At 47.7% G+C, this 10963-nt stretch overlaps 1 protein-coding gene across 5 annotated transcripts in view; it reads right to left on the bottom strand.

Moving 5' to 3' along the window:
- Positions 1 to 9536, bottom strand: part of unc45b (unc-45 myosin chaperone B) — a 76711-nt gene extending 67175 nt beyond the window's left edge. The window contains exons 1-4 of one of the 5 annotated variants that reach the window (XM_038804075.1): positions 8736 to 8891; positions 6141 to 6302; positions 4434 to 4470; positions 3459 to 3634 (exon numbers count right to left, since the gene is read on the bottom strand). In XM_038804075.1, the coding sequence (XP_038660003.1) occupies positions 3459 to 3634; positions 4434 to 4470; positions 6141 to 6302; positions 8736 to 8738 (378 nt within the window). In that variant the 5' untranslated portion in view covers positions 8739 to 8891. Of the gene's footprint in view, positions 1 to 3458; positions 3635 to 4433; positions 4471 to 6140; positions 6303 to 8641; positions 8660 to 8735; positions 8892 to 9047; positions 9067 to 9359 lie in introns of those variants that run through there. The other 4 variants (XM_038804076.1, XM_038804077.1, XM_038804073.1 and 1 more) reach the window with 4 other exon arrangements.
- Between the last annotated feature and the right edge of the window lie 1427 nt (positions 9537 to 10963).

The raw sequence follows: 10963 nt of genomic DNA on the forward strand, positions 1-10963 counted from the left end.
TAGTAAAAACACTACTGAAACCAAAAGTAGCAACAGGCATTATTGAAAATATAGTTACAATCTCAGTTGATGTCACTATTGGACGGGAAGGTCCCAGAATAGGACCCTGGCTCTGTAACTTTTACCTTTTTTAGAAAATGTGGATCGACAGAGTCACAGGACTGCCAATTAGATTTTAACAACAGAAAAAAAATTAAACCTAAAGGGAAGTTTGTCTACTCCTTCACTCCTACATATCTTCACAAATGTACGCAGATTTTAAGGATAACATGGGTTACAAAATATATCTTATGCTATGATGCTCTCAGCAAATACACAGTCCCTGTCAACCACCAGACTAACTGTGGTCAGACACACCCCACTCTGAAACCAAGTGGCAGATGCCACCAAATCGAACTCTGTCGATTTCTCCTCAAACCTCCCCAGATATTTATCACAGAAATGTTTTCAGACTTCACTCTTGAAAAGAATCTTCTTCCAAAGAATACTTTCTCTCAGCTGTTTTCAACAAAGATCCATTTCCAGGATTTCCAACTCTCCTGTCAGTACTCCTCTGCTTTGAATTATCACATACATTCAAACTTGCACAAAACTCTCAGGTACCAAGCCTTGCCAATAGGACACTCCCGCCTCAGGCTGTAATAAAATGTTCACAAACTTTGGATATACTTCTGATGTCTAGTTCCTCACTTTAATCGTTTTCTTGCAGCTCTCTCTTTAACCCCAAGCATTTTCTCTGCATTTTACTTGAATTCCAATGAACAGTACATTGTTCAAATTCCAGTTCCTATTTTCTCTTTGATTTACGTTTTCCGGGAACTTCTCTTTTCAATCCCTAGTTTCTAGAACAATAGTTCCTGGGACTTGCTCGCTTCCCATTACTCCATTGTCCTGCTTCTGCTTCTGTCTCTGGCAGACCTGTGAGAGCTGTTTCCTCCCTGGCTGCAAAGCTCTAACTGCCTTGGGTCCGGTAAAAAACTAAACTCGAAAAGGTCATTCTAGCTAAAAGGTGGTCCCTGGTTGCTAAGCAACAGCTCAGTTTTCTTCACACGTGTTTGCTTCTCATGTTGTAAACTCTATTTTTAAAAATAAATTTAGAGTGCAAATTTATTTTTTCCAATTAAGTGGCAGTTTAGCGTGGCCAATCCACAAACCCACGCAAACACGGGGAGAATGTGCAAACTCCACACGGACAGTGACCCAGAGCCGGGATCGGACCTGGGACCTCGGCGCCGTGAGGCAGCCGTGCTAACCACTGCGCCACCGTGCTGCCCATAAACTCTCTTATGCACATGCAGGCACAGATTGAAATTAAATCAAAATCCCCATACATGCAAGCGCCTTTGTTTAACATGAATCTACCCTTTCTTACACTGACACACTAAAATAAACTCATTTAAATCTACACCTTGGGCGGGATTCTCCCGTACCCGGTGGGGCGGGGGGTCCCGGCGGGACGGAACGGCGTGAAGAACCACTCCAGCGTCAGCCTGCCCCAAAGGTGCGGAATCCTCCGCACGTCAGCATCTAGGCCGGCGGCGGAGTGGTTTGCACCCCGCCAGCTGGCGTGGATGGCCTTTGGCGCCACGCCACCCGACGGCACTCAGCCGGCCGGCGAGAGTCCGCGCATGCGTGAGTGCGTCAGCGTCCGCTGACGTCATTCCCACGCATGCGCAGGGTGGGGTTCACCTACGCGTAGGCCGTCGCGGAGGCTGACACGGCCGTGCACAGTAAAAGAGTGCCCCCACGGCACAGGCCCGCCCGCAGATCGGTGGGCCCCGATCGCGGGCCAGGCCACCGTGGGGACACCCCCCAGGGCCTGATCGCCCCACGCACCCCCCCCCCCCCCCAGGACCCCGGAGCCCGGTGGGACCGTCAAAAAACCAGCAGGACTTCGGCCCATCGCGGGCCTGAGAATCCGGTCCCCGTCATTCACTGGGGCGGGCGGCGCGACTTGCGCCTCGCCAACTTTTGGAGGGACGGAGAATTCGGCGGCCAGCGGGAGCGGGATTCACACCGACCCCCGGCGATTCTCCAACCCGGCGGGGGGTCAGAGAATCCCGCCCCTTATTTCCAATACCCAAAACAGTACGGTAGGATTGTGGATAGCACAATGGCTTCACAGCTCCAGGGTCCCAGGTTCGATTCCGGCTTGGGTCACTGTCTGTGTGGAGTCTGCACATCCTCCCCGTGTGTGCGTGGGTTTCCTCCGGGTGCTCCGGTTTCCTCCCACAGTCCAAAGATGTGCAGGTTAGGTGGATTGGCTATGATAAATTGCCCTTAGTGTCCAAAATTGCCCTTAGTGTTGGGTGGGGTTGCTGGGTTATTGGGATAGGGTGGAGATGTTGACCTTGGGTAGGGTGCTCTTTCCAAGAGCCGGTGCAGACTCGATGGGCCGAATGGCCTCCTTCTGCACTGTAAATTCGATGAAAACACAAACATAGATTACATAAAATCACCTTTTTTTCCTGACAATATGGCAGAAAGCCTAATTTAATTTTGACCAGACTGTCAAACCACTCCAAGAGCTGAGAATTGTAGAGCCAGTCAGGGTAGCAAACTTTCAATGCTTTCAACAGGGGTTAGCCCATATGTAAACTTGGTACAGGCATAGAGAAATTGTCACCCACTGTGGAAGTGAGTGACTAAATGTACCGGTGCAAACGCAGGCACATCCCAAAAACTAGCGACGCTGTTCCTTCACAGCGATCAGCCAGTGAGAGAGTGGAAATACCATCAACTCTACTGAGTACAGGACTGCCATCAATCCCAGGGGTCCACGAGTACCCAACAACGGCAATGGAACAACAACAAACACTAAGGTAACAAGGGCCAAGTGAATGATACTCTCTGGACAAGGAACATCATCCAGACAAACGGCCACTATCAACATGCAAAAGTTCCATTGAGAAAGGAGAATGGTTGAAGACTATGGGCTGGATTCTTCCCCCTCGCCCGCCGCAAGAACACAATGGGCGAGCCAAGGACAATGAAGTAGTCCATTGACCTCGGGCAGGATTCTCCGGGCCGGATCCCACCCTATGTGTGCAATGCATGTGCAAAGACCGACTAGTAGACAAGCAATTGTTCATGCGTGTGAATAGTGGGTGTACAGTAGGTAATGCAGCGTCACAATGGATAGTGCATGCAAATTTGTTCACTAGGCAAAAGGGGATGTGTGTATCTTTAGTTCAATAGTTAAGAGATATGTTCGGGTTTTGAAATGGAACCGGTGTGATTGACACATCTGGCTTTCTGTACTTGTGTGACTATGCCATGAGGCTGCCTCTGGGGGCTGACATCTGCAGAGCAATTCAATAAAACAGAGTAGGCTGAAAAAGATTCCTGTTCCTGTACATGAAACATCATCATTGAATTATTATTGCACGCTCATGTTTCAAGATGCAGCACTGAAGGCATACACTGTAAAAAAAAACGATGAACTCTGGGTCTCTCACCTTATCCTGAATGTCATTATTCAGACGCCGCAAGGTTTCTTGAAAGGTTTTGTTGTTGGGCTCCACTGTTGCACATCTCTGAACATCTTTAAAAGCTTGATCCAGCTTCCCCAGTTTCTCCAGTGCCTGACTACGCCTGTAGAGAGCTTTGATGTCCGATGCATCGATATCAATAGCTAACAAAAGGAGCAATGCATTTTTATTTTTACATAAATGTCCTTCTTCGTCACCTATCTTTGCAGCACAAGAACAAATTGTATTTATATAGTGCCTTTAACATAGTGAAACATTCCGTCCCATTTCGCAGTAGGGGTGGCACGGTGGTTAGCACTGCTGCCTTACAGCTCCAGGATCCCAGGTTCGATTCCGACCTCGGGTGACTGGCTGTGTGGAGTCTGCACTTTCTCCCCGTGTCTGCGTGGGTTTCCTCCGGGTGCTCCGGTTTCCACCCACAGTCCAAAGATGTGCAGGTTAGGTGGATTGGCCAGGCTAAATTGTCCCTCGGCGGGGTCACGGGGATAGGGTGGGGGAGTGGGGTGCTCTTTTAGAGGGTCGGTGCAGAGTCGATGGGCTGAATGGCCTCCTTCCGCTCTGTAGGTACTCTATGGTTCAATGAGTTTGACACTGTGTCACATCAGGAGATACAAAGCCAGGTGACCAAAACCTTGGTCAAAGAGATAGGCTTTAAGGAGCTTCTTCAAGGATAAAAAGAAAGGTAGAGAGCCAGAGAGGGTTAGGGGGAGAATTCCTGGGCTTGGGGCCCAGCTGAAGGTACAGCCGCCAATAGTGAAGTGATGGAAAACAGGAACGCACAAAAGGTCAACATTGGCAGGGGACAGAGATCTTGCAGGAGTATGGAGCTGGGGGGGGTTCACAGGGATGGGCTGGGGAACGAGTCAAGGAGAGATATCAAACAAGGATGAGGATTTTCTGATCAAGACTTTGGTGGATTGAAAAACAGAAAGTCAACTTTACCTCTTGAGGCATCGGACGCAGCTGGTACGTAATCATCCTTTAGGGGAGAAGAAAGAAAGAGGTTTTATTATGACCAGCTTTTTACTATATTTCTGAGCCATTCGATTCACTGTAATACAAAAACAGACCAAATAAATGGTGAACAGTTCATGATCCTCGTTTCAGTAGAGACAGGGGGCGAGATTCTCCGTTCCCCCAGTCTCGGGTTTCTCGGCGGCACGCCGTTCGCTGGCGGCGGGATTCTATCATCCCGTCGCTCGTCAATGGAATTCCCCATTGAAGCCACACCACCGGGAAAACCGCTGGTGGGGGTGCGCTGTCGAAACGACCGGAGCATTCCGGCCAGTTTCTCCTGTCATGGGAGTGTCTCTTCAGGAAGGTTTTTGTCTGATCACATGGCTTCAGTGATGTCATTTTATGGGTGGAGCTGAGCTGTGGCTGTGAACTTTCTTTTTAGTTTCATTTTCAGTTTGACTGCTGTGGACTCGGAGGGAGAAAGAAGTGCTTTTTCCTGTCTTTCTATGGTTTCATTTTAAAGTGTTGTTCCAGTAAAAAAAAACATTGCTTATAGCTACCTGCTTTGCTAACTTAAAATATATAGTTTGCTTTCCAGAAGGGTGTAATCCTGCTGGTGAGACGGGGTCAGAATCTCCGGGAAAGACAGTCTCATTCAAGTGAGAATGTAGAGTGCTGGGCCATGCCCTTGAAACGGGGTTTTTGGTTTAGTGGATTTTGTTTTTGAATTGGAACAGTTAAGTAGGAATTCATTAAGAGTTATACATAAATTATTGTAGCTGTGTGGTGTCTTTATGTTTGTAATTGATAAAAAAATTCTTTCTGTGCGTTTATAATTATATATATGTTAACTAAATTCTTAAAATAAAGCTTGTTTTGATTAAAGTGTCAAGGAAGACTGATGAATCAGACCTGAAGGGAAGGCTCTTGTCCTTATCCTAGCCAATTCAACATTCAGGTTATAGGTCAGGTGGACTTCATAATATACTTTGGAGTTTCGAAGCCCTGGTCCATAACACTCCTTATCTACTCAATTGAAGCTCCTCACGATTCTGAACACCTGTCAAATCTCCTCTTAACCTTTTCTGTTGTAAGGAGACCAAACCCAGCCTCTCCCCGAAGTATAAAGACCATTTTTGGGGGGCTCTGGGACATTGTCAGCCACGGTTGTCATTTTAGTTAAAGCATTACAGCATCTATCAACAAAATGTTAAGATATTGGAGATAACTCCTGAAGATTTATTGAATGACAATCTGACATTGATCAATGGAAAGTAATTAATTTATATTACATGTATAATTAATTATGTATAATCAAGAGTGAGTTTACTTGGGAATAAATGTACTCTATTTGCCCCTCATAATGAAATGGTTAACAGGTCCATCAGGACCATTTTATGATTTATCTCCACATAATGGACAGAGAAGATTCCCCACCCATCCTCCAGATCCTGTACTCCTCCAGGAAACTAAAGTTCAGGTGATATATGTGACCTTCAATTTGACCCCGTAATCAGCCATCTCACTCTCAAGTGAGTTTGACCACCCACACGAGTGTCAATTACTCTCTAATTGTTAATGTCAATGGGTAAATGTCACTTCCATTACGTTGAAGTAACCAAAATGCAGAATGAATGAGCATTTGCCAGTAATGCCCGTCGTCATTTTGAAAATTTCAGGCGGGGTCTTTACCTTTTTCAAATGGCATGCCGCTCGGTTTTTGTAAAGCACAGCTAGGACTTTCTTGTCCTTGGCCAGTTGAATAGCTTTTGTGTAGCAGTCAATCGCTTTGTCGTAGTCCTTCCTCTGAAAGCATTCATTGCCGTTCTCCTTTAACTGAAGTGGGTCTTCCATCTGGAAGCAATGTGAAGCAGAAAGGTTACAGGAAGAGATAACTAATTTTTGCACGAGAGAGCAAAACTGAAATAAAGTCCAAGGGCGACCACTCAATTGTTCAATCTTGTTTTGTTCAATCTTGTTTTGTTCTTCAACATGTGATGCATGGAACAGTGTAGACACAAGGGCAGAGTTATCTTGGTCTAAGGCAAGCATTGTCAAACTCAGGGGTGAGACCCACGGGTGGGTCGGGGGCGGGTGTCGGGAGGGTCGTGGAGCCGTCTGTTGCGGCTCTCCCGATCGCGCAAATCCGTGTGCAACAGCCGCAGCAGTCGGTTTTTAATAATGCCAGCTGCTTGCAGCCTTCAAAATGGCCAGGAACAGATTCGAAAAATTTGCCCGCACTGCGCATGCACCAATGATCCGGCACGCATGCGCAGTGCGGCCGCATTTGTTTTTATACGGTCGCAGCCTTTTCTTTTCAAGTTCGGGGGGCCAAAGGGACAAAGGAATCATTGGGACCAAAGGGACCCAAAACCAATTTCCTCCATTTTTGTCAGCAACAAACAAGGTAAGAGAAAATGGTGGGTCGCGCAGATCGGCCGGCGTGGGCCGCAACGGTCGGCTGGTGTGGGTCCCGAAGGTCGGCCGGCGTGGGTCCCGAAGGTTGGCCGGTTGGTAAAAATGTGCCCGGGAAAAACACTGGTCTGAGGATTAAAACATTCCAATTCCGCACAAGCCTCTACTCCCAAAATCCCAAGACAGAGAATGGGAATTTTCCTTTTATGCCTTAAACTAATGATTGGATTCTTTGACCAGTGTGGGTGATAATTACTGTGTACGTTCAGCCTCATTCTTAAATCATAGAAAGACACAGCACAGGGGAAAGCTATTTTCCCCGTGTTAGCTCTTTCGAATAGTCCTGCAATTAGTGTTACGCTCTTTCCCCAAATTCCTGTGAATATTTTTCCCTTCAAATAATCATTAAATTTCCCCTTCGACATTTACAATTGAATCTGTATCTCCCGTGCACTGCACTGGAAGTGTCTGCATGGATTTTATGAGCAAGTCTCTGGAGTGGGACCTGAACCCACAGCCATCCACCCAGGCCTGGAATCGCAAACCACTGAGCCATGATAGCTCTGGCTCACCTGTAGGCTGGTGCCAATGCATTCCTATTCACAAAACCACGTTCTCAAGAACCTCGGGCTGGATTCTCTGATCGCTGACGGTGAAATCACGTTTGGCAATCGGCCGGAGAATCCCCGTTTATGTCGGAATCGGTGGCGCTGCCGTTTTTCCGATGCTCCGCTCCCTCAGAAAGGCCGTGAACGAGGAGTACGCCGCGCACCATCGGGACGGCCTCAGGACATCACATGAGGCCTTCCCCCCAATGCTCCGCCCTCAATGGGCCGAGTTCCCGACGGCGTGGGGCACGTGTGCTCACACCGTGCGGGGAGCTCACCTGGCGGCTACGGGCTGGGTCCAGCGGCGCCACAGTCATGGGGGAGCCGTTCTGCTGGCAGGGGGGGCTTCGGCCGAGGCTGGGGGGGACTGGTGGGGGGTGGTCTGCAGGTGGCAAGGGGGGGGTGTTACAGGGGGGCAGTTTTTGGCAGCCGGGTCCGCGTGTGGCTGGTGCCATGTTGAATGGCGCGGCTGCTGCAGGCCACTGCCGATTTAATTCATTACCACAAGCCCAAAGTTCCTTCTTCAAATAATCTGTTCGCCCGAAAAAGGCTGCCAGTCGTATCTAGCAATGGATTCATCCAAGGACTTTATATCATGTGGCTTTATGGCTTCAAGCTCACAGCGTCAGCAAAACTCAAGAATGACATTGGCAACATTGTAGGTCTGATTGATTCCGATTGCCAATCCTTCAATGGCGGATGCTTTGATTCCATTTAAGTCAACAGAAACCTAACCTGGATTAATCAAAGCTCATCGTTTCCAATGAGCTTTGACCTGCTTTTTAACTTTATTTTCTTTAAAATAAATTTAGAGCACCCAATTCATTTTTTTTTCCAATTAAGGGGCAATTTAGCGTGGCCAATTCACCTACTCTGCACATCTTTGGGTTATGGGGGTGAAACCCACGCAAACACGGGGAGAATGTGCAAACTCCACAGGGACAGTGACCCAGAGCCGGGATCGAAACCTGGGACCTCAGCGCCGTGAGGCAGCAGTGCTAACCATTGCGCCACCGTGCTGCCCTGCTTTTTAACTTTATTACCAGGATGTGAACTTTCACATTGCTTCTTGCAAAGCTAAATTTGCCACACACACACAGTCTGCTTGGGTTTGTTGGCAGTAAGTTGCTTTGTTAGATTAAATACATGATAATATTGCTGCGAGATTACCCCAAATATTCTCCCCGGGTCAGATCCTTTTAAAGTTATTTTTCAGCAAGACTTTCATCGGAAAACGAAGCAAAAACATTTCTCAAACTCTCACCATTCAAGGTCGGGAAGCTGAGCTTGCGCACAGCAGGCAGGAATGTTGTCACGAGTCCTTTTAATTCCAATCACAGTCTGGGTCAGAACCGAACAACTTCACGGAAACAGGAGGAACTAACTTCATCACTGCCATTATAAACACAACAGATTCCAGCAAACTGGAATGGTTTGAAGAATTACTACCACAGTCCGGCTTACCATTTTGGAGCTGGACCACAGTTAAACGCACCAAAGGAAGGCCTCACTTGTAACATTCACACTGGCACATGGCTGATGATATCTTACCAAACGTCAGTACCTCGTAACCTACCATATTTGGGCAGCATTTGCTGAGAGTTTGCCTCACTAACAGTTGCCCAGGCAGATATTTAAGTGTTAGTTCGGTTGCCCGAAATCAAATCTTCCACGTACTTCCGCAATTTAAAATAGAAAAGAACTTGACAAGTCCAAGCCAAGGCCATTAGATCGCACAAAGAGTTAGAAAGAAGTTAATGATGATTCAGGTGGTGATCCTGCACCCAGGACTGTGAAAGGATCTACACGCTAAACAAGAGCCTGTCGGCCAATGCCCCAGTTGCCCTGCTTAGTATTTGTTTTAATTTCAGGATTCCGCCTTTTTTACCTGTACCTTTTCAGGTGTCGCTCTTCGCTGATTGAAGAGAGTACGAAATACCTCAGGCGCGGTTCCAAACGGTTGCTTACGTCTTGCAGTGGGCTTGCTGAAGGGGAAGCACCAACTTGATCGGGATATTGTGTGCTGCGTCACACTTCTAATCTGACCTGTTCAGTCCATATATATCTCAACAAAATAGACCAGGGCCAGAGTAATGATAAAGGCATCAGTAGGGACTCTCGTGCCCACAAAGAGCTACTATTTCAACAACTTCTTTGCCATCGCCAGTGGCAGAAACTAATTGATGCAATCTGAAAATAATAATACCATACGATACTAACCACAAGGCCGTCTGGATTTAAATGTCTCAGGATAGTTTATGTGTAATGTTTGCCAGACCCCCTTCTTAATGAAGTTAGCACTGTCCATTTCTATTTTAGGAGCAGGAGAGACAGCTGAGGGTTGGGAACAAGTGCTCTGACTGACACAGAGACAACTGTCAGCAGCTGCTCAATCCAGAGAGTTCTGGTAACTTCCAGAAAGGTGATTTGCTTTTAAAGAAATACATTCACGAACATCCTTTGTTAGGTTTGATTCCAGCGGCACCTCTCGATTCTACTTAATGTTCCACAGGATGTGCAACTCAACTTGTAAACAGCTAAGGGTTCAATATGGACACAGGTTTATGGGCAGCACGGTAGCAGAGTGGTTAGCACAGTTGCTTCACGGCTCCAGGGTCCCAGGTTCGATTCCCGGCTGGGTCACTGTCTGTGCGGAGTCTGCACGTTCTCCCCGTTTGTGCGTGGGTTACCTCCGGGTGCTCCGGTTTCCTCCCACAGTCCAAAGATGTGCGGGTTAGGTGGATTGGCCATGCTAAATTGCCCCTAGTGTCCAACAAATGTTAAGTGGGGGATTACAGGGTTCGGGTAGATACGTGGGCTTCAGTAGGGCGCTCTTTGTAAGGGCTGGTGCAGACTCGATGGGCCGAATGGCCTCCTTCTGCACTGTAAATTCTATGATTGCAAGTTGTTTCTGTTGATGGGGTGATGGGTTTAAAGGGCCAGTAACTCTTAGAACATAGAAAAATACAGCACAGAACAGGCCCTTCGGCCCACGATGTTGTGCCGAACCTCTGTCCGAGATTAATCATAGATTATCATAGAATTTGCAGTGCAGAAGGAGGCCATTCGGCCCATCGAGTCTGCACCGGCTCTTGGAAAGAGCACCCTACTAAAGGTCAACACCTCCACCCTATCCCCATAACCCAGTAACCCCACCCAACACTAAGGGCAATTTTGGACACTAAAAGCAATTTATCATGGCCAATCCACCTAACCTGCACATCTTTGGACTGTGGGAGGAAACCGGAGCACCCAGAGGAAACCCACACACAGACGGGGAGTATGTGCAGACCCCGCACAGACAGTGACCCAAGCCGGAATCGAACCTGGGACCCTGGAGCTGTGAAGCAATTGTGCTATCCACAATGCTACCATGCTGCCCTTAAGAACTAATTAATCTACAATCCATTATTCTACCGTAATCCATGTACCTATCCAATAGCCGCTTGAAGGTCCTAATGTATCCGACCCAACTACTTGCACAGGCAGTGC

The sequence above is a fragment of the Scyliorhinus canicula genome, chromosome 8, assembly GCF_902713615.1.
Source record: "Scyliorhinus canicula chromosome 8, sScyCan1.1, whole genome shotgun sequence".
In the NCBI taxonomy this organism is placed as follows: Eukaryota; Metazoa; Chordata; class Chondrichthyes; order Carcharhiniformes; family Scyliorhinidae; genus Scyliorhinus; species Scyliorhinus canicula.